The sequence below is a fragment of the Alnus glutinosa genome, chromosome 2 (assembly GCF_958979055.1).
Source record: "Alnus glutinosa chromosome 2, dhAlnGlut1.1, whole genome shotgun sequence".
NCBI lineage: Eukaryota > Viridiplantae > Streptophyta > Magnoliopsida > Fagales > Betulaceae > Alnus > Alnus glutinosa.
Genome location: NC_084887.1, coordinates 27841203 through 27865244, shown reverse-complemented (window position 1 = coordinate 27865244; position 24042 = coordinate 27841203). Strand labels below are relative to the sequence as shown.

At 41.6% G+C, this 24042-nt stretch overlaps 2 protein-coding genes across 2 annotated transcripts; both read right to left on the bottom strand.

Moving 5' to 3' along the window:
- Positions 1 to 9680: 9680 nt before the first annotated feature.
- Positions 9681 to 12478, bottom strand: LOC133860438 (cinnamoyl-CoA reductase-like SNL6). The gene is made up of 5 exons (XM_062296049.1): positions 12244 to 12478; positions 11603 to 11775; positions 11246 to 11431; positions 10315 to 10468; positions 9681 to 10209 (listed from the first exon to the last, which is right to left on the bottom strand). The coding sequence occupies exons 1-5, from the start codon at positions 12476 to 12478 to the stop codon at positions 9863 to 9865; spliced, it is 1095 nt and encodes a 364-aa protein (XP_062152033.1). The 3' UTR covers positions 9681 to 9862.
- A 4177-nt stretch (positions 12479 to 16655) lies between these two features.
- On the bottom strand, positions 16656 to 23741 carry LOC133859177 (proline-rich receptor-like protein kinase PERK8). The gene is made up of 8 exons (XM_062294502.1): positions 22152 to 23741; positions 20375 to 20785; positions 19937 to 20023; positions 19014 to 19084; positions 18439 to 18515; positions 17911 to 18058; positions 17297 to 17458; positions 16656 to 17203 (listed from the first exon to the last, which is right to left on the bottom strand). The coding sequence occupies exons 1-8, from the start codon at positions 23068 to 23070 to the stop codon at positions 16955 to 16957; spliced, it is 2124 nt and encodes a 707-aa protein (XP_062150486.1). The 5' UTR covers positions 23071 to 23741; the 3' UTR covers positions 16656 to 16954.
- Between the last annotated feature and the right edge of the window lie 301 nt (positions 23742 to 24042).

Below are 24042 nucleotides of genomic sequence, written 5' to 3'. Positions count from 1 at the left end.
GAGGGAAGAAGATCGGGATAATAGAAGAAACTATCAACCGAGACAAGATGAAAGAAGAGAAAGAAGCCGAGAGCCAGCACCTCGGCCTCGGAGGGATGAAAGAAGGGAGAGAAGTAGAAGCAGGCCTCGGGGGGCACAGCAGGGCAATATCCCTATCATCCACACCATCTCGGGAGGATTCGGAGGAGGAGGCGAGTCCAACTCAGCTCGGAAAGCATACGCCAGGCAGCTCGATGATTTCGAAGTTTACTCGGTCCAGAGGCCCCCAAAATCTCGGAAGTATAACCCTCTGGTTATAGGGTTTTCTGATGATGATTATGCTGGAGTCTCGCTTCCGCACACAGACGCCCTCGTGGTCACCTTGACCATAGCAAACTATCAGACCCGGCGGATCCTCATTGACACTGGGAGCTCGGCTGATATTCTGTTTAAATCAGCTTTCGATCACATGGGTGTTCCATTGGAAAAGTTGGTTCCGGTCTCGTGCCAGCTACAGGGTTTTGCCGGAGAGAAGGTGTTGCCTCTCGGTTCTATCGATTTACCTGTGACAGCCGGGACTTATCCAAGGCAAAAAGTCATTATGGTAAAATTCCTAATAGTTGATAAGGTCTCGGCCTACAATGCAATTATAGGACGTACGGCTCTCAACGATTTCAAAGCGGTGACTTCAACACCACATCTCAGCATGAAGTTCCCAACAGAAGAAGGAGTTGGAGAGGTAAAAGGAGACCAGAAGGAGGCTAGGAGATGCTACAATCTGTCCTTGAAAGATACCCCGAGGCAGCACGGTCGGGGGGAGAGAACTAAGGAGGATGGAAAATAGCAATCACCGTTGGGGGAGCCTGTGGAAGCCTTGGAGGAGTTCGAGATAGGCGACTCGGGAAACAAAATTCATATAGGCTCACAACTCCCTCAACCCCTGAAGGAAGATTTGGTGGCGTTCTTGAGGCGCAACAAAGATGTATTTGCCTGGAGCCATGAAGACATGCCGGGGATTGATCCCTCGGTTATAGTCCATAAGCTGAATGTGGACCCAAATTATCGCCCTGTGAAGCAGAGAAGAAGAGTTTTTGCCGCCGAACGAAACACGGCAGTTGCTGAAGAAGTAGAGAAGTTGCTGAAAGCTGGATTCATCCGAGAGGTAGATTATCCCGAATGGCTGGCCAATGTAGTGCTGGTAAAGAAGTCCAACGGGAAGTGGAGGATGTGTGTAGACTTCACCGACCTGAATAAAGCATGTCCGAAGGATAGCTTTCCCCTGCCTCGGATTGATTTATTGGTGGATTCGACGGCCGGGCATGAGCTCTTGAGCTTCATGGATGCCTTCTCGGGGTACAATCAGATCTGCATGGAAGAAACAGACCAGGAGAAAACTGCTTTCATCACAGACCGAGGACTTTACTGCTATAAGATGATGCCCTTCGGATTGAAGAATGCTGGAGCCACATATCAACGACTGGTGAACCGGATGTTTCAAAGTCAAATTGGCCGAAACGTTGAGGCATACGTAGATGACATACTGGTTAAGAGTGTCCGGGCAAACAAACACATAGAAGACCTCCGAGAAACTTTTCGGACTCTAAGAAAATACAACATGAAGCTCAACCCCGCAAAGTGCGCTTTCGGAGTTTCTTCAGGCAAATTCCTGGGGTTTATGGTGTCACAAAGGGGCATTGAAGCTAATCCAGAGAAGGTCAGAGCGGTCCTCGAGATGGAGGCCCCGAGAACAACAAAACAACTTCAACGACTGACAGGGAGAATTGCAGCCTTGAACCGTTTCATATCACGGTCGACAGATAAGTGCCTTCCCTTCTTTAAAATTTTACGAAAAGCATTTATATGGAGTGAGGAGTGTGAGGAAGCTTTCGAAAAATTGAAGGAATATCTGGCCAACCCACCACTGTTGAGCTGCCCAACCAAAGGGGAGATTCTTTATCTCTATCTGGCAGTCTCTCCCTCAGCAGTAAGCTCGGTGCTAGTCCGAGAAGATTCAGGGGTTCAGAAACCGGTCTACTTTACAAGCAAAGCACTTCATGGTGCAGAGGGGAGGTACCCTCGGATCGAGAAGTTAGCGTTCGCTTTAATCATTTCAGCTAGAAGATTGAGGCCATACTTTCAAGCTCACGCTATCCGAGTCTTGACCGAGTATCCAATGAAGAAGGTGTTGCAAAAGCCTGACCTCTCGGGAAGGTTAGTCAACTGGGCGGTGGAGCTCGGACAGTTTGATATCGAGTTTCATCCTCGGACGGCTATCAAAGGACAGGCTTTAGCAGATTTCCTGGTAGAATTCTGTAACATTCCTGAAGCAGAAGAACTTCCTAAGGAGTCAACCTGGGTTGTGTTTGTAGATGGCTCCTCTACACAGAGCAGAAGCGGAGTAGGAGTCCTCCTCAGGAATCCCGAAGGGCAAGAATTCGGTTTTGCTGTGAAACTGGACTTCGTTACAACAAACAATGAAGCTGAGTACGAAGCGGTGATAGCAGGTTTGGCATTATCCCGAGAGATGGGGGCAACCAATGTCGAAATCCGAAGTGACTCTCAGGTGGTCGTAGGCCAAGTCCAAGGGCAATTCGAAGCACAAGAAGACAGAATGGCCAGGTATTTGGAAGAAGTACGGAGATTCCAGTCCTATTTTGAAAGGTTTGTCATCACAAAAATACCTCGGGAGGAAAACATTCGAGCTGATGAATTCTCAAAGATCGCGTCGGGAACAGAGGAAGAGATGAAAGCGTCGAGAAGGCAAATTATTGTTCTGACCGAGCCTTCGATAGCCCCGAGGACCAAGGTTATGGAAGTAGACTCAGCACCGGAGGAGCCAGAGTGGGCTAGGGACATTATCCAGTTCCTTAGACATGGGTTGTTGCCCGAAGATAAGGTTGCAGCTCGGAAGGTGAAGATACAAGTAGCACGGTTTTGCCTCCTCGGGGATACACTGTACAAAAGAGGATATTCCGAACCCCTTCTCAAATGCCTCTCCAAGGCCGAGTCGAACTATGTCCTCAGGGAAATTCACGAAGGAGTGTGCGGAGACCACTCAGGAGGAAGGATGCTGGCGCAAAAAACCATCCGAGCAGGTTACTATTGGCCCACGATCAAAAAAGACTCAGCTCTTCTTGTCAAAGCCTGTGATAAATGCCAGAGATTCGCAAGAATCATGAAAGCAAGTCCCGAGAAGCTCATCCCCCTCACTTCTCCATGGCCATTTGCAAAATGGGGGGTGGATATAGTTGGTCCGATGCCGGTAGGAAAAGGTGGACGGAAGTTCTTGATTGTAGCTGTAGACTACTTTACTAAATGGGCGGAAGCAGAAGCATTAGCAGCTATAACCACTGCGAATGCCATAACTTTCCTCTGGAAGTCAGTGGTGTGCCGGTTCGGGATTCCCCATGCTTTCGTCACAGATAATGGGAAGCAGTTTGACTGTGAACCGTTTCGGAAGTGGTGTTCGGAGCTCCGTATCCGAAACCATTATGCTTCGGTACAATACCCGAAGGCAAATGGTCAAGTAGAGGCGACAAACAAGACCTTGGTAAAGATCCTGAAGAAAAAGCTTGATAAAAAGAAAGGAGCATGGGTTGATTACGTTCCAGAGGTGCTATGGTCGTACCGAACCACCAGAAGAACTCCAACTGGCGAGACACCATTCTCACTTACATACGGAACCGAGGCGGTGATTCCTGTGGAAGTAGGATCTCCAAGCTTCCGGGTGGCTCACTACAATCCAGGACTCAACGACGAGAATGCTAAGGTACACCTGGACCTGTTGCAGGAGAAAAGAGACGACGCTCATGTCACATGGGCGGCATATCAGAATCGAACGGCTCGGTACTTTAACAAACAGGTGGTGCCCAGAAAGTTCCAAATCGGAGATTGGGTACTCAGGAAGGTGAGCTTGATGACGAAAGATCCAACGGAAGGCAAAATGGGACCCGGATGGGAAGGCCCCTACAAGGTAATAGGATGCCATCAGAAGGGAGCTTATCGCTTGATGACCGAGACCGGAAAGATACTTCCAAGATCATGGAATGCCGAGCACCTGAAAAAATATTTTATGTAGTTCATTGTTTTTTTTTTTTTTTTTACAAACAATTTCATATTCAATAAAGAATGTCTATTCCCAGTATCTACTGACAATCGCAGAAATCCAAGAATCAATCCGATTTACATACTTAGAAAAAGTCTCTCGGTCACTCAGTACCGAGAGCAGGAAAAGCCTCTCGGTTTGTTCAAAACCGAGAGCAAGAAAAGTCTCTTGGTCATTCAACACCGAGAGCAGGAAAAGTCTCTCGGTCACTCAGTACCGAGAGCAGGAAAAGCCTCTCGGTTTGTTCAAAACCGAGAGCAAGAAAAGTCTCTCGGTCACTCAGTACCGAGAGCAGGAAAAGCCTCTCGGTTTGTCCAAAACCGAGAGCAGGAAAAGTCTCTCGGTCACTCAGTACCGAGAGCAGGAAAAGTCTCTCGGTCACTCAGTACCGAGAGCAGGAAAAGCCTCTCGGTTTGTTCAAAACCGAGAGCAAGAAAAGTCTCTCGGTCACTCAGTACCGAGAGCAGGAAAAGCCTCTCGGTTTGTCCAAAACCGAGAGCAGGAAAAGTCTCTCGGTCACTCAGTACCGAGAGCAGGAAAAGTCTCTCGGTCACTCAGTACCGAGAGCAGGAAAAGCCTCTCGGTTTGTCCAAAACCGAGAGCAGGAAAAGCCTCTCGGTTTGTCCAAAACCGAGAGCAGGAAAAGTCTCTCGGTCACTCAGTACCGAGAGCAGGAAAAGTCTCTCGGTCACTCAGTACCGAGAGCAGGAAAAGCCTCTCGGTTTGTCCAAAACCGAGAGCAAGAAAAGTCTCTTGGTCATTCAACGCCAAGAGCAGGAAAAGTCTCTCGGTCACTCAGTACCGAGAGCAGGAAAAGCCTCTCGGTTTGTCCAAAACCGAGAGCAAGAAAAGTCTCTTGGTCATTCAACACCAAGAGCAGGAAAAGTCTCTCGGTCACTCAGTACCGAGAGCAGGACAAGTCTCTCGGTTTGTTCGAAACCAAGAATAGGAAAAATCTCTTGGTCTTTCCAAAACCGAGAGCAAGAAAAACCTAAAGGTCAGTCCAATAAAGGCTATCAATGCAGGATTGCAGGTTTTCGGAAGGACAAGAGCATCCAGGAAAGAATCTGCCCACGTCCTTTCCTTAGACAACCCGAAGTGGTCATGAAAAGAACACTAAGACAAGAAAACCTCTCGGTTAGAGGTCTCCAAATGTTGAAAGATTGAAGCCTTCAAAGATAAAGAAATTAAAAGAAAGGTAAAGCTCAACAATCTAACTACCCACCTCAAACGACTTAGCCTGCGGTCGCAGACTAAGATTGTGGGGGGTAACTCATTAAGGTAAGCAGGAAAGTCTGTCAAACACCGAGAGCAGAAAAGGTTCTTCGGTTTATCCGACACCGAAAACAGAAAAGAAAATGCCTAAGCAGAAGGTAGAAATTTCATTCAAAAGATATCATATTCTAATTTTTATACAAAGAAAAATGTACAGGTAAAGAAAAGAGAAGATAAAAATTCAAGAAAACAGCTTCTAGCTAGCAGGATCGTCAAGAGGGTCTTCTTCGGGAACTGGCGCGTCAAGACCCCAATTCGGAACGTCGGGCATGAAATCCTTACCAAACTCCTCCATCTCATCAATGGCTTCTTCTGGAAAACCCACCAACATCGGATCAACCGTCTCGGGATCAAATTTATATTGAGGATTTGTCACCAAAGTTCGAAAATTTTCGAAACCCCAATGACAACCCCGACCCCAACTCTGATCCCGAAGATAAGGCGCATAGCTCAACTGCTTCTGATAACGTTTAAGCTTTGCCCGATCGGCGTCATATCTAGCCCTGAGACGAATCAAGAGACTCTCCGAGTGATCCTGCGCCTTGAGAGCTTTATCCCTTTCGGCTGTAAGTCTTTCAACCTCATCTTTGAGTTTGTCCTTTTCAGCCTCGGCACTCAATGCATTCTTGCACGCCTCGGAGCATTCATTCTGCACAGCCGACAAACGAATAGACAATTGGTCCGCACGATCCAGCTCGGAAGAAAGACTTTCAATAGAGCGAGCGTATCGACCGTTGGCCTCCGCCACTTCGTTGCTCAAACGAGCGTTAGCAGAACGCATCTCGGATATAATTGATTCTCGGGACGCGAGTTCCTCGTCCTTGGACTGAAGAAGAGACTTCAGCGCCGCAACTTCATCCTCTAAACCCGAGATGCGGGCTTGAACTTCGGGGGAAGGAGTGGGCGGAGGCGCAGGACAATTTTCGCACTTCTGCCAGAGGGCAGTCATCTTCACAAGAAGCTGTCAAGAAAAAAGTAAGCAAAGTCAGAATCGGGATGCAAACAGAATAAAAAGTCCTAGCTCCAGAAACTTACCTGATAATGAGAGATGAGAATGCCTTGGGCGATCTTCTCGGGAGAAGACGCCCCTGCATTCCCCAGATATCCCTCGGGGATTAAGTTCTTTATGGCCTCCATCGGATGACCCAGAAGACCCCTGCCCAAAATCTCGAAGCCGGCCGAGACCCTGGAGGAAGAGCTAGGACCCACTTGAGGTACAGCCCCGGTGCTTGGGCTGGCCTCAGCACGAGACTCGCTCCTAGTAGAAGTCTCGGGGAGCACGCCAGCTTCAGGAGTAACGTTCTCGGATTCGATCCGAGACTCCTCAGCCACTCCAACATGGGGAGTTGTTTCGGGTTGATCGGGACTTTGAGTTCCAGGAGCAGATCCCGGCACCCCCTGATCAATCACTTCCCGAGAGGGGCAAGGCTCTTCAACGTCCTCAGCCTCGGACAGTCCAGTAGGAGTCTCGGTTTGTATAGGCGCAGAACATGAAACTCGGGGGGTGGAGTACCCCGTTTCACGATTTTCTTCAGGGGGTGGTGGTGTTTCTGGACGTTCCGAAGAAGGAGTTCGGGGAGTACCTTCTACCTCAGAATCTTCAGCCAAAGGCTCGTCTAGGGGGGTGCCGACCTCTTCATCCATCTCTTCGAGAAAGTCACCACTTGAAGCGACAGGCTCTTGACGCACTTCCTCTTTGTCGGAAGGTTTTATAACCGCTTTACCCCACAATCGCCCGGCGTCCGCAAGTCTTTGAGCCATTCGGTCTTGGCCTGTAAGCTTCCGTTTCCTGGCCGGATGCTTTACCCTACGCGCAACTGGGACATCTCGGACCTCAGGTACATTTCCTTCTCCTTCTCCAGACCTCTCAGGTACCGCACATTGTTCACCATGGAACGAAGCCTCGGAGCCAGACTCATCCCGTGAAACAAAGGAAGGAGCAGGACTAGCCTCGGGAATGAAACCCCGAAAGCTGGCAGACCCCTCTTCAACGCTTACCCTAGGTGATGGAGCCGAAGGAGGAGTTCTCCTCGCACCCGAGGCGGCCAAAGGAATCTTCTGTTTCTTTTGTGCAGGAACATCCCCGAGAACTTCCTCAGGTGACCTCTTCTTAGTCATAGGTCTCGGGGATGGAGGGGCTTCATTCCTCTTCTTGACAGCTCCCCTTTTTGTGATTAACTGTTTGTCTCTCGGAATGTCATATCCGAGAAACTGCCTCATATTCTCCTCGGTGACAAGATTGTCAAAATCGACTTCTTCAAACTTGTCGGCCTTGACTCTGGCAGCGGACCACCCACTTATCTCCTTAACATCCTCCAGTTCGGAAACAGTGAGCGAAGGGGGGTCACTTCGGTCAGGTCGCAACAACTGCCAAGTCCGAGGCATCATACGATCTTCAGGAAGGAGAGTACCTTCGGGGCATTCCCACTCCCCGGAAACTCTGAAAAACTGCATCTCCCAGAACTTGTTGTTCGTCAGCCCACTCTTGAGCTTGATGAAAACAGGCGGGTGACGGCTGCAGAGTTCAATCATTCCCTCTGCAGTCTGCCTCGGCCTATAGATGTGGAAGAATTGCAGGATGTTCATCTCCTTCTTCAACACAAGCCTCCATAGGATGTAAGAGGCAAACAGGTACCGCCAAGCATTTGGCATTATCTGACTGGGCGCGATCATCAGAAAAAGAACGAAGTCTCGAGCAATCTCCGGAAACGGTAATCGAAGCCCAGCAAGAAACATCCTCTCATAAAGGGTAATATCGCCGCCATCAATGAACCGAGCTCCAGGCGCCTGATAGAACATCTTCACAGTTGGAGAAATTTCATAATTCGAGCGAAGGACACCCTCATGCTTCGCGAAGATGATGGAATCGACCCTGCTCTCCAAAGGAGAAAGATCCACAGTGCCGTCGGGTCTCTTTGTCCGAACCCGAGACGAGGCTGAGACAGCTTTCTTGGGAGCCATGGAAGAAAGAAGAAAGGCAGAAACAGAAAAATACAGAGAAAGGAAAAGTTTGGGGAGGAAGACGACAATGGAGTATCGAGAAAAAGAAGTATCAGTGAGTGAACAGTACAATATCCCAACTTTAAACGCCTCCACTACCACGTGTCCGAAATGCCAAAGGGCGCTGTCGATTCAAAATTTCCGAAGAGGAAAAGGCGCGCCTTCCGTAAATTCAGCATTAAATATGCTGCCTCGACGATACCATTTAATGATGACAAAAAGGCGGCTGTGCAGAGATGACGTCGACGTTGGGAAAAGAAGCGGTCAAATTCAAAATTTGAACTGTTGAAAAGACGCGCCCTGCGCAAACATCAAATACAGACTGGCAGCTGGAAAGTAATTCTCTTATTTCCGTTTATTTCTGAAATTAGAGAATTAGGGGGGTAACTGTTAGGGATAAAATCAACCCTAGAGACACGTGGATCCAATGACATCTCGGAGTTATGTCTCGGCTACTTGTTCCGCATGGTTCTATCCAGCAAAGGGAAGGACGTTTAGGTCCGAAGACATCTCGGAGATATGACGATGTCTCGGTCTTAAAATTCCAGGTTACGGTGTGTAAAATATCCCGAGATCTCCCAGCCAAGATGGAGTGAACGTATCTCGGATATTTTTGCCTCGGAGTAATAACACCTCGGTACAATATCGAGTCGGTGCGGTATCTTCTCGGGGTGATATCCATTGGATGAGTCAACATCTTAGAGTATAAACATCTCGGACTTACACAACCCTGTTATGGTGCGGATATATCCCGAGATCTCCAGGTAAAAGTAGAAACGTCTCGGATATCATCACCTCGGAGGTCAGCTGAAATGTGCTACAGTCTCTTAGGAAGGTGCCATGCGCCACACCCGTCTCAGAATTCGATAAGGATAGAATCCCAGGAGATCAGGGATAAACTACAGATCCATGATTTATGGGATAAGATGATTATTGACATAGAATCGAATTTAAAGAAGTACAAACGCAATCAACTACGGATTCAACACTCCTATTCAAATTCCCAGAAGATGTGATGAAAATTCAAACCGGGCTAGGACTCCTCAAACTCCTAATCCAACTCAATGTCAAGAAGGTCCGGCCTATAAATAAAGATCGTCACACCAGGTATAAGATACGAATTCTCTAAGCTCTGGAGATTAAGATTAAGGATTCTATACAGAAAACCTTTTAGACTGACTTAGGCATCGGAGTGGGCGTGGTCGGCACCCCCGACGAGTTGTTTGTTCCTTTTTGCAGGGTTGAAGTGTTCGATAAAAAGTCAGGCAGCGAATCCTTAGGCGACACGTCACCATACCGGAAACTGTACCAACAGAATATATTAATTCAACATACTGCTTTGGAAAAAGTTTATTAATTCAACATACCCAAGTGGAAAACCACAAAGGTTCTTCCCCTTTATAGAGATTAATAGAAGCTGTCTCAATTGCTCTCTCTCTCTCTCTCTCTCTCTCTCTCTGATGATGATGATGATGATGATGATAATATATTATTTTCAGGCTCTCATGGCCATGAGATTTTGCAACACTGTTTGCAAGATAAGCGTTGAGAAGCTTGTAATGCCAGTTTAGAAAGCTTGGAGTTATCAAGGTTGCTATCTATAATTTCCTGGCGGTCTCCTTCTAGTAAGATTTGTCGTCTTCCTCCTCCTCCTGATAATAAGCCATGCATGTCCAACCCACTTTCTACCTCAATGGCCTCCTCCAATCTTCGTACCACTCTTTCGAAGCAAAAATACCTTCCACAAGCTCCGCAATCCTCCATTGCTTGGTGAACCTGGACATGCGCCACTGCCACCTTCTTCACATCTACAGTAGCAAGGACGCCTCGTCGTAGCATGATCTGGCCACCTTAATTTGTATGATCAAATTTGTATATATTGTCAAGTTTTAATTTTCTCAGCAAGAATTGACAGAAAGTGGGGCAAAAATGGATCAATGTTGTCGATCATGTACCTTTAAGGTACGGTACAGAGGTTTCTCTGTGAGCATTTGGGAAAGAGGGGGCCATAAGTAATCCAGGGCACACTGTAACAAGCTCCACGTCCATTTCTTTAGACTTGCTCCAGGCAGCCTTCTCTGCCATCGTCTTGCCCAAGGCGAGCCAAAGCTGTTGAATCACCACAACAAATGATATGCCATTAGCAACTAGCTAGATCGAGCTAAGGATAAGATAATTAATGTTATGTGGAGTTGATTGATCTAAACATGAGGAGAGGGTCAAACTTCACATATTTGGAAATAGAGTTATCTATGATAAATTTACATTATTAATAATCTAATATTGATAAGGCTTCCAACGACAACCATTGTGGGGAATGAATTTTTCTTCTTTCTTCTTCTTTTTTTTTTTTTTTTTTTTTATTTTTTTTGTTAATTTTTATTTGAGACAGGGGTGGCTCGATAGATTTTGAGGTCCTTAAGGCAACAAATTTAAATGAAGCTTTTTTTATTTTTTATTTTAATACTAATTAATGATGTTTATTTTAATTTTTATATTATTATTGTTTTTTTATTTTAAAATTATTCTTCTCCCTTTTTGGAATGCAAAATTATTTTAAAATTATGCACCATAATTGTATAATTTCTGTGTATGTGTGCATTTTTATTTTCAAAATGGCCATGTACCATAATTGAGGCTTCAATTTCTTTTTCTTTTTCTTTTTTTTCTTTTTTTTAAGAAGGGGCCTTAATCATTTATCATTTTTTGTAGATTAATCATATATTTATTTTTACCAATACTACTACTATTTAATTTGAGCTCCCTCTTGCTATTGTTAACATTAGCTAGGCGATTGCCTAACACGCCTAATCGAAGAGTCGCCCTGAATTGATGCTCTTTAGTGTTGATGACATAAAAAAAAAATTAAAAAAAAATGTTATGTACCCTGTTTTCCCTGCAGAAATTTTCATCACTCCAACCAGTCTCATCAACAACCCTGTCTACATTGTCGCCTCTCCAGATAGAGGCAAGAAGAGAAGAGGTGAAGATACATCTCTTTGTATATGCTGCTCTACCACAAGCTTCAATGACATTCTTTGCCCCTTCAGCCTCAACAACTGCCATCCATTCCTGAAAATTGTCATGCATGCAAATGGTACAGAACACACGGAAGTCACTAGGCTTAAAGCAATTAGAATCAAAATCAAAGTGCTGTACTTATTACACTTGGATAAGTACATGTACAACACAGTTTGCAAAAAGAAGCAGCATATATATATATATATATAGAACAAAACTTACTGAATAACCAGAGATCCCATGCGGATCAACGAAAGAGGAGGTGTGAAAAACAGCATGACAACCTCTAAAAGCATCACTGAGACTGTCCACGTCTCCCATGTTTGCTACCACAACACTTTCTAGTTGATTTATCTCTTCATCTCTCATCAGCTCTCTCATGTCATCAAAATCCACTATTGAATGAAAAATCAAGTTAGTACGGAAACGAAAAGATGCATATATATATATATATATATATAAGAAACGAAAGCCACATAGTCTATGAGATAGGCTGCATTTGGTTGTGCTTCTTGGTTCGATCTAAGAAATCAATCAGAATATGACAAAAACTTGTGATGATCAGTCACTTTCAGGACAGTGATGCAAAAACATGTTTCTTGTATATTTATAGCTACCTTAATTAATTTCGTCCTGCTTTTAAAAAAAATTTGGGTTCAGTATTCTCTTCCTTTGGTCCAGCTCTCTACTGTATCTTTTTCTGAGACAGATTTAGTATCATTATTCTATAGCTAAGTCTTTAATTAAATATGATTAATTTGGTTTCGGCAGTTTGATCAATTCAGCAAGTTTTGCAGTTGTTAAAGCCAGCACTTCCATAATAAATATTTTTATCCAGGAAATTAACAGTTGAGCTAACTAACCTTGGTATTGGATAGTGACACGAACTGGGTAGGCATGAGCCAAGAGCTCCTTCACAATGTGGGAAGCCAGGTAAGAATTCCCACTTGTCACGCAAACCAATTCCCTCTTTCTTGCACTACTACTCAAACCCAAGCTATTTTGATTAGAAATGCAACTTCTTTGTTCCTCCTTCAAACCTCGCCACACCATCAGATTTAGTTCAACCATCTCTCTCTCTCTCTCTCTGTGATGCATGCATGCATGGAAAATGGTAACTAATTATATATATATATATATATATATATAGAAGGGCCAGCCGGGTTGCTAATTTGGTAGATGAAGAAGAGTAGCTGGGAAAGCACGAGTGAGCTGATGCGCACACGTTCTTGTCTACAGCGATCGCTTTCTAGGTTGATCACAGCCTCACAGGTGGCATGCATCCAATGGGCCACCCTTTTCCATCGCCACACCATCAGATTTTGCATTTATCCATTAGATGCATGCCACCTGTGGGTCACTTTGGAAAAGGGTGGCCCATTGGATGCATGCATCTAATGGATAAATGCAAAATCAGTTTATCTGGAATCTTAAATTACAAATCGTTCATTACGGTATAAAAAATAATTCAGAGGTCTGCAAAGTAGGCTAAAATAACAATTTATCTCCTGCAGTCAAATTCTGTCAAAACACTTTACGAATTTCGTTAGTGTCTCCGCTAGCACCAATAAAATGATGACATGTGTCACTCTTACTAAAAAATATATAAATAATTAAAATTATGGATAAATGCAAATCAGTCAATGTAGTTGGCATATTTCAAATCATTCTCTGTTGTATCAAAGTGAATTTAAATGTCATTGGGATATGATAAAAAAACAATTTAGTCCCTATAATCAAATTCTATAACTTTCGTTGAAACATTTGTCGTATTTCGTTAGATGACAAGTCAACACCAATAAAATGATGACACGTGTCACTCTTAATAAAAAAAAAATTAAAAATATACATTTATAAAAATAAATAATTAAATAAAGGATAGGGTCACCTCTGGGGTGGCTCACCGCACCCTCGCCCAACCGGCAGCCACCCCTATCCTTTTTATTTCTTTCTTATTTATTTCTTTTTTTTTTTTTTAGTTTTATAAATGTATATATTTTATAAATATATATTTATAGTTTTTTTTAGTAAGAGGGCACATGTCATCATTTTATTGATGTTGACATTAAGAATTATTTTTTTATTTCGCAAGAAGCGATTTTGTAATTTAATCCAACCACACGGACTGATTTTGTATTTATTATTTTTTGTTATTTAAAAAAAAAATTGTTTAGTTTAGTTTTTAAGAGAATAATAATATTATAAGAATATAATTAAAAAATGACTTTTTAAAAATATGATAGTAATTTGATAGGACATTTTAGCACACTTAAAACTTTATACGCTATTTTAAAATCGATTATTAATTGATAGGATGTTTTTATATTTTTCTCTTTTACTTGTAAAATTTGAAGGGATGATATATATATATATATATATATATATATATAGTGACATTATTGATAATTGATTACTTTGTTGGAGGACGTCACGTGGATCGTGGTTGCTTTTGTCGTTGTCATTTTGAAGACGCGAAACTTAGCACAGCGATAAAGCAATTTTTGTCGTTAAAACTAAGAATTAATTAGCAGCAAATTTCTTTTTTAACAACGGGAAATTTAGGGCCAAGTTCCTGCCACAACAAAAAAGACGGGTAGTTTTTGGCACCGACATGTTTCTTTTATTATTATTATTATCTTTCTTTTTTTAGGCCAAGTTCCTTGTTCTTTGTTTATGTTAGAGTGCCCGCTTTGTAAATTGGCAACAGACTCTCTTCGGCATTTATTTTTTAACTGTTCCTTTGCCCGGATTATATGGTGCAATTCGCCTTGGCCTTAAGACTTTGCTGCTCTAAATTTCTCTAATACAATAGATTGGGTCAAGCTAATAATTTCTCCTACTATGTTAGGGATTCCTTCTCTTGACCGTCATAAATTCTAGATTTTTGCAGCAGTGTCTTGTGATCTTCTGTGGTATTACAGAAATAAAGCATTCCATGATGCTTTATCATTTACTGCTCTTCAAGTTTCTCAGCATATCAATAAGGTTTCATTGAAGCACTTCACAACCTGGAATCAAATCCCAGCACCTGTGGAACGCTGGATGCCTCCAGTATTTCCTGGCTGCAAATTCAATTTTGATACTGCTATACGTGATACCTTCTCAGCTCAAGCTGTGGTTTGCCAAAACCATCAAGGTCATATTATTCATATGATCTCCCAAATAAGCCATTCATGTCTTCCCAATTATGGTGAGGCCTTAGCAGCACGCTTAGCTGCTTCTCTGGCATGCTCTCTAAATTTCAATAATTTTATTATTGAAGGTGATTCTCATGTGGTTATTTCGTTTCTGCAACATCTTCAGAACCCTCTTAACTGGCGCATTTTTCCTATTATATATGATGTCATTGGCTCTATCCTGGCATCCATTTCTTAGAGTGCTAGGAAAGTCAATAGAAGTGCAAACTTCTGTGCTTATTCAGTAGCACATTGGGCCACAGCCAGATCTTTTTCTGGCCGCATTCCCACTGTTCCTCCTCCTCTTTCTTCTGTTCCTATTGTAAGTGGGAAAGATCCACCTCCCACTAGTTTATTAGGTTTATAGTTCTTTTATTTGCTTTTAGTTTGATTTGTACGGTTTCAATGTACCTAAAAAAAAAAAAAAAAATTATTGACGACGACAACTTCTTTTCTTTTTCTTTTTTTAATATGAAAAAAATATTTTTATGTTTTAATATTGTGAAAGCAAAGAAACAAAGAGAGCAGGAGCAGGAGGAGGGCATGAGGACTGAGGAGCTCTCATTGCTTATAGTTATTGTATTCTCTTGTGAGGTCTGTATTATTGGAGCATTTATTTAGTTATTTTTGAGGAGGGATGGAGAAAAGATAAGTATGTCATGATTCACATGTTCCATTTTGGTCCTCTTTTTTCTTTTTTCTAAAAAAAAAAAAAAATACTCTTAACTAATGAAATGATAATTTCTCATATGATATCCATATTTCATCTACAATTTTCGAAAGCCTTACATTTATTTGGTTGACCTTTTAATGAGAAAGTGAAAGATATTATTTAAATTGATTAGGGTCATCTTATTAAATGAAGATGTTGTTGGGTATATCTGTCCATTTAAAATGATATCTAGCTTTATATATATATATATATATATAGTAAAGTCTAATCACCATTAAGTATTTTATTTTATTTATTTTGGTCGCTGCTAGATGTAACTTCTAAGTTCTATGTATTAAAAGAGGCATAGACTTCTATTGTGAATGTGTTTATGTAAAGGGCATGTTACAATGCTTTGGCCATTAAAGCAAATCTTTTTAGACAAAATGTTATTGAAGATCCATTATGTCCCTTATGCGGGGCAAAGACGAAGACTATAGGGCATGTTTTTGTGGGGTTGTCCGGGTGCAAAGGCTATTTGGGGCATGTGCGGTAGCAAGATCCAAATAAGGTGCATTAAACATGAGGAGTTTTGTGTTTATTGTTGAGGAACTTCACTGGCACTTCGACAAGGATGATATGGAGCTCATGACGGTTGTGACAATAAATTTGTGGCTACGACCGACGGAATGCAGTGGTCCATGGGTGACCTATTAGCCCTTCTACCACAGTGGTGAGCAAAGCATCTGAATCCTTGACGACTTTTTGAAGTGCTAATTTTCGGCAATACTGAAAGGAAGTAACGGAAAATACTAAGGACCTGCGTTGGCAAGCCCCAATGGATGGTTTTGTTAAGGTCAATTGGAATGCGGCTGTAGATAAAAATAAAAGGAAGATGGGTATGAGCGTTAGAGTCCGAGAGAGTATAGGAGAGATGTTGGCAATGTTGTTAGCGCCAAAAGATTACATCTTTGAACTTGATATTGCACATGCAATTCTTGAGGAAGTCCCACAATGTATTTCTGATATTATTTTTGTTGAGCACTGTGCTTAAGATGGTTTTCTAATATAAGTTTCGCTCGATTCCTTTCAAACAAAAAAAAAAGTTATAGCAAAGAGTAATGCTAGTAGTAGACTATCATACGACTTGATCAAGTGACAGTAAAAATTAGACCTTTGAGTTTTGATCAACACTCAAAAGAAAATAAAATAAAATAAAATTAAAGACGAATTTTCACTGTCACGTTGTCCGAATTATAGGCTGTTATATAGCCGTCTTATAAATATCATTACCCTCTAACAAATGAGATCTTTTCTTCCGCATGAGTAAAGAATACAATTCAGGCTGCATTGGGTTCTAAAAATTCTTTGTTTCTTTCAGTCACCACATGCATGACTCACAGAAACCAATTAAACAGAACCTAAGTATCAACGAGATTACAGGGTATTCCAGGAAAGGGAGAACTTATATATCAAATCAATAAAAAGAATACAATGGAACGCTGCATCAAGTACCTATATGTAAAAAAGAATACAAAATCAAGCATCCTCACTAACAAAATCATGTTAGCCAAGAAAAAAAAAAAAAAACTAGAGCAAATTATATGCATAAGATTTACATGAAACGAGCAGCAGCACCTGTTCCAAGGTTATCATGGGCCACAAATTTCATCCCAAGATGAACAAAACCTAATCCTTTCAAGCATGAATTCAACCCAGGGTACCATAGTAAGCCAAAAATTCATCTCAATTGCTCCATACGCCAGACGTATTTACTGATGACGGGCTTTTTCGGTGCCCATGGTCTCCACTCCTCAAGCTACTCTGTGTTTGATTGAACATTTCTGAACTGTATTCTTGACTACCAAAAGCCATCCTTTGAAACATCCTGATTTGTGCAGATTGTTGTGATGGATCGAATACTTCACTTTGCCCGGGTTTCATTCCGTTGGTGAGATCTGAAAATTCATCTACAGTTTCTAAAGCTCTCACCACCTGATATGGGGGGGCAAGGAAGAAGAAGACATGTTACAAATCCCGCACAAGTAGAAACAATAGATTGAAAATATGCCACTTATGCATAATTACCAGACTCATTCGTGGCCTCCTTGCAGCTGAATGACGCACACAAGCTGCAGCTGCCTCAATCATCCGAAACATTTCAATTGCAACATAGTTCTTTTCCAGCGTCGGATCTACCAACCTGTCAAAATCTTCGTCTTCAAGTGCTTCAGTAAGCAACGGTCGAGCCTGAAGAACAAGTTTTAATTATGACTGAACTGTAAACTCTAATAACTTGCCAAAGGTTCCATATCCTGCCTCTCCCCTCGCAAACCCCCTCCCCTTTCATTCAAAAATCTCAGAAAACGGAGAGTATGCAAGGTTATTTATTTGTTACAATGTAGGAAGATCAGAGAGATGAAGAAAACAGTTAAATGCATATATATATATATATATATACTCAATCCCTAAACTGCGATTAAATATGGTCTCAGTTTGCTGGCATGTTTCAGGTCTGCAACCCTAAAAGTTGATTAAGAATTGGACAAGGTTTCCAGGATTTAGATAAAACTTAAAATTCTTACAGATTCCAAACCATGACAAAAATTGATCTTGAAGCAAAATTTGAACTTCAGCAATAATTTCAGGAAAAAGTTGGCAGAGTACTTGCAAACAGCATGTCAATATTTTTTGGAACTTACCCATTCAACCAGGCTCTCATCACCCAATGGCTGAGAGGAATCTACAGGCTTGCGGCCTGTAATCAGCTCCAAAAGCACAACCCCAAAGGAATAAACATCAGACTTTTCGGTCAACTTGCCACTTGTTGCATATTCTGGAGCCATGTAACTGGAGAATTACATAATTCCATTCATTAGAGACATTCAAATAGAAAAATCTGATAATGGCAGACATCAGTTGTGTAACACCGTTCCAGATGCCTACTTCAAGTTCTCTTTAAAGTTTAAACCAAAAAAAAAAAAAAAAAGTTTTTGTTCTGAAAACATTTCAATGTCAACTATATGGTTCAAATGAAATCACATGGTGGTAAGACGCATCTATTATTTTGACCTTTAAAATGTCAATAGTGCTAGGTTTACCCATGAACAATACATCCACATCTTATGCTTTGCAAGACACCGAAACACAGAAAGACAAGTATAAACCTTCAAGAAAGTTCATTTAATCATCTAGGAGACATCACCAGTCAACACATAAGGGTTACCTACCCAAAGGTTCCCATCACACGTGTGGTCACGTGAGTATTCGAATCCAACGCTAATTTTGCAAGCCCAAAATCTGCAACCTGTAGTGAGAGAACTCACATTTTTAGGAACAAAAATTACTAGTAATATGAAATTTGGGATATAGCAAAAATCAGCTCCAGCTGCCAAGTTTGTCGTAATTTGTGCTTATTCTACAGCCAAACAAGTTTGCACTAAACAAAACATGACAAAATGCCCAGCAAACCAAGGTCGGAACAAGTAATTCAGTCCCCCAAGCCTCAAAATATTCCCCAAATATTTTTTAAAATACCCCAATTTTTTAAAAACAAATCTTTACCCCCTTTTTCTTTTTCCTATTTCGTCCCCCCGCATCTAAAATTCTAGTTTCGCCCCAGCAGCAAACAAAAACAGGTATAAAAAATGACAAAATAAAAGGGAAAAAACAAACAACAGAAGATGGCAAAACATTTTCAGTACATCCAAGGCATAATGACTGGTAGAGGGAGCAAACTACTTTGACCCAGCTGGACGCAAATTGTAGATTTTCAAGAAAATTGAGGTTGCAGAAACAGGCATACCCGAGCTTCAAAGTTGGTATTAAGAAGGATGTTTGATGATTTAATGTCCCTATGAATGATGCGGGGATGGCCTGAGAAATACATTAAAACAGCACATTAAGAGAGAAGAGAAAAAATCCTCGGTAAATGATATAAATAAATTCAAACATGATAAAGGCCGGGAAAAATACAATAACAGATCAGCAAATCTTATTTAAATGAGTGGCATTAATTGAACTATACAATAAGAGCAATATGCTATAACGTTTCCTTGATGTAGAGCAAAGTTACTAGGATTACTAGAATCACCTAGGCATCATGACAACCCTGAAATTCCTCCACCAATTCCAGACATTGATAATGAACCAATATACAGAGGAAATGTTGGCTTAAGAACTTAGAAAAAATGTATACTTTCTAGCAATAAAAATGAAATGAAAGTCATGATTTGTAGCAACAAAGAGAAAGAGGAGGTAAATTACTAAGCTGTTATCGTATTTTTTTTTTGTTTTAATAAATTGATTTTCAGAACTCGCTGGTCTTCCAGATCAAAGATTAATTTGTCTTTTGATATTGAACACGCACACTATCAACACCATATATATTTTTCTAAACTCTCGAGGTCTCCAAATCCACACATTTGTTTAACCATACCCCAGCCATAATATGTACCAGGCACACTTTTGTATCGCATTACCCTATTGATACAACAAATCAAAACGTACCACATTCTGTTTAACACTTATGTGGAGAGCATCTTTGGTTTACATTTAGTTGGCAAAATAGTAAATGATAAAACATGACAAAAGTGTGTTTTAGGGATTATAAATTACAAAACTGTGTCCTTATAACTGCCTATGTGTTTAGTGTAGACGAAACAAATTGTCTGAAAAAAGTGGAAAGCACATCAGATAAGAAGCCCAGAACAGAAGGAAGAAAATTACAGTCTTCATGTAAGTAAGCTAGTCCTCGAGCTGAACCAACAGCAACCTTCAGTCGGGTTGCCCAATCCATAACAGGCTGGCCCTCACCTGCAAATATTGTTAAGAATATTAGAAGTCAGAGGTAGAGTACAATTTTGACAGGTGCACCATATTCAGTAGACCTTTAAACAAGTAGCATGATTCTCAAGCACCTTAACTGGGTATAAAAAAAATTTAAAATAACTACAGAAGACGTCTAGCCACAACATGGACACCTCTTATTAAACTGTTACGCATCCATTGTTATTGGATGGTTTTCACCAAATATAAATCTCAAGGTAAGCCTACTGTGGACCCATTTTATTTGAAGCCAAATGCATAAAAATAGTGTGCTATGGATGATATGGCACTCAAGTTCAAGAATTTTCCTTCGAATTTCATTTGAGACGTATTTCTTACCATGGAGATGACGATGAAGAGTGTCATTTTGGACGAATTCGTAGACAAGTAATCTTTGACGCTCAGATATACAGTAACCCACCAGGGAGACCAAATGGCGATGGTGTATTCTGCTAATTATCTCGACTTCTGCTCTGAACTCACGCTCTCCCTGTCCACCACCAATTTTCAACTGTTTAACAGCTACGTCTCTTCCATCTGTGAGGACACCTTTGTACACACAACCAAATCCACCTTCACCCAAAAGATTCTGTGTTGAGAATCCATTTGTGGCCTGTATTAGTTCTTCATAAGTGAACCATGACCTTGAATTGCTTACACCGCCTGGCTCTGATGGTGTATACATAAATTCACTACCAGAACCATCTCTTACTAGGGGAGTTGGAGAATAGGGCTTTAGAAATAATGAATCTGGAGAGTAAATGGAAGTGCATTAAGATATATTCATTGAGCTTGCTAGCTGACTCAAAAGCATAGTCAAATTAAACTTGAAATGTACCATGTCACCCAATGAGAATAAAAATTCAAATTCAAATTCGTCAAACTGAAAAGAGCATTTAGACTTCCTTAACACCATAACCATGACCCTAATTGTCACAAGCACATGGAAACCATACTGCATCAGTAAGATTGCAATGGTTCAAGTCATAGGCTCCACAAGGACATGTCAAGTTGAAAAGGAAAAAGTTTGTGGTAGCTATGCTTGTGAATTAACAGAAGGTATGACCCTAAAATGAGTAGGCAGACCAAAATTCATGATGCTGACCCCAATGGCTGGATAGATTTTCTGGATGAGAGTGTCACTCATCCCTAATGGTTAGATAGACCATTAAGAATTTAGCTGAGTTGTTGAATTGCTAAAACTTAAGAGCTTGTATGAAAACATCAGAGATCGTGTAGATAACATCACCCAATTCAAATCATATTTCCCTGAATATAGCATGTTCATGTGACATCCAGTATGTATTGCAAAGGGGATCCTAGCAGAAGAAAAATATCAACTTCTTTTGATGGTTGACACTAACTTGTTATCACATTTGACTACAATTCTTATTCAAAATGGGTGACACCCCAGAATTATAGTCCTACATTGAGTGAGTGGATTGCCTATATTAAGCATGTAGATTATAAAGGTGCTCATGAATACTAAGTCCCACATTGGTCTATACCAGGTGAGACTCGGCTTCATAAATGATTATAGGAAGCTCCAATTGTAACTTGATTAATGATTTTGAAATGATAACGCAGATGCGCTAGCACTTTCTTGGGTCGTTACAAATGGTATCAGAACAACCTAGTAATACCATGTGGCACTGAGGCACGGCATGACACGAACCCAAACCTAGAATGTTAGTCCTACGTTGATATTGGACTTTATAAATGATTCTAAGGAGCTCTAATTGTAACTTGGCTAGTCCTTTTGAAGTGATAATGTAGATGTGGCAAGCGCTTTATTTGGGTCGTTACAAAATAACAATAACTTCTACTCCAATTTTTACTCCAAAAATTTTCTATTTTTTTTTTCTACCCAAAATGGAAAATAAATTTTTAACACTTCATCGAAAAATCTAGATTTAGTAACAGTTTCCACATATTCTTTTTATATCTTGGGAAAAATCTACAAGTTAATGGAGGTTTTAGCAAAACTCCATACGTATGTATAAATAAAAAAGCTTTAAGATTAACATTTTAATCAAAAATTAAGAAGCACATAAGTTGCTAAAATTTGAGCACTGTTTGATACAATACCTTGTAAATAAATAAGTAAATGTATTACCTGAATTCTGGGAGGAGGCAAATGGAGAAGGTACGGGATACCCATAATTCCTTCCAGTTCGCCTTTTCTTACGTTTCTGTACGAAGCACAGAGCCATCCCCAAAAGACTAATCACTATAACCCCAACCACAAGGCCAATTGCCACAGATCCTCCCGTGCCTAACCCACCTGTATTTGTAGATGTTTCATTTGCTGATACCTTGGTAGAAGGAGAACCTGTTGAGTTACTGGGACTTCCAGCTGCCGGTGAATTACTCGGAATAGCGGGAGGTGAAGAGGATGAGGGAACTGAAGGAGGAGGTGATGCCGTTGTGTTATTTGGGGCAGAGCTCGTAGGGGGTGGAGAAGCAGATACAGATGGAGGAGGTGTACGTATAGGAGGTGGAGGAGAACTTGTTGGCGACTTTGGCACTGGTGGCGGGGAAGACGGTGTTGTGACATTGGGCGGAGGAGGTGAAGATGCAGTTGGTGGAATGGCTTGAGGGGGAGGTGGGGATGCCACCGGAGGCGTAGGGGATGCTTGCGGAGGAGAACCTCCTGATGGTGGTGGTGGCGATGAAACTGGAGGGGGTGATGCTGGCGGAGGGGCAGACGGTGGGGGTGATGCTGGCGGTGATGGTGGTGGCGATGCAGGTGGCGATGGCGGTGGTGAAGGTGGCGGTGAGGTTGGAGGTGGTGTTGAAGCTGGCGGTGGTGAAGCTGGCGGGGATGGAGGAGGAGCGGCAGGGACTGCCGGTGGAGGAGACTTAGGAGGTGGAGTTGAAGGGCTTGAAGGCGGTGGGGTGTCAGTAGTCTGAGTAGGCGTAGATACTGTAGGAGGTGGTGAAGTTGAAGAATTCGACGGAGAAGGGGAAGAAGGTGGCGGTGGCGAGGTGACAGAGGAAGTTGGTGAAGTCGCAGAAGGGGTTGTGGAGGCCATCTTCCTATGGATCTCCCCTAACAATGACAATGTACTACTACAGTTCCATTATCAAATTTGAATGATTAGAATAATACAGCACCACATCATTCCAGAGCACAATCCAATACCAAAAAAGGTATTCCTCAAAGCAAACGAAGTAAATACAGTCAAATTTTCTCAATTTTGACAACCCCAGAAAAAACCCAATTCAACAAAACCAGGCCTAGCTACCAATCTGCAAGAATCCCTACTCAAACGTTGACATTTGACAAGCTCAGAAAACCCCATACACAAGGAAGAAAAAAAAAAAAGACTAAGCAAAACCCATTCAGAAAACCCTTCTACCAACAAAACCCAGACCGGGAAACCAAAAACTTTGAGCAACGATCAGATCAACAACAGTCCCTTGTGACTACAGTTTGGGCCACTGCAGTGCCACCCAGATCACCAAAATGTTTAAAAACTCAATAAATCCTTACCCATGTCTCCCCCTCGGTTGTAGGCGTTTTGGAACTTTGTCTTAACAGGTTGGAATCTTCGAATTCCACCGGGGTTTCCCGAGAAAGTTTCTTTCGTGGAAAATGGCAGAGAGGTATGTAGTTTGTACCCACAAAGTATGCAAACGAAACGTGGGGGCAACTTCCAAATCGTCTCCCTCTTACTCTTACTCTGCCTCGGTCTCCACATGCATAGAGAGGAAAAAGATTGTATAATCAATCATTAGGTTGACGATAAATTTTACTGGTGGCACATTCTTGTTGCTCCATTCTTTTTCTATTATTATTTATTTCTTCTTCTTTTTTCAATTTACGACAAAAATAAAATTGATTAAAGTCATGCTATTATTATATCAACAAGAGGGAAAATATAATTAATCCTCTTTTATTTCTGATTAAAAGTTTGTTTTTTTTTTTTTGAGTGTATATATTACCGCATCATTTAGGCAAATCTTATAGTTGAGCTGATTTTTAATCTGTTGAAACATTCCAT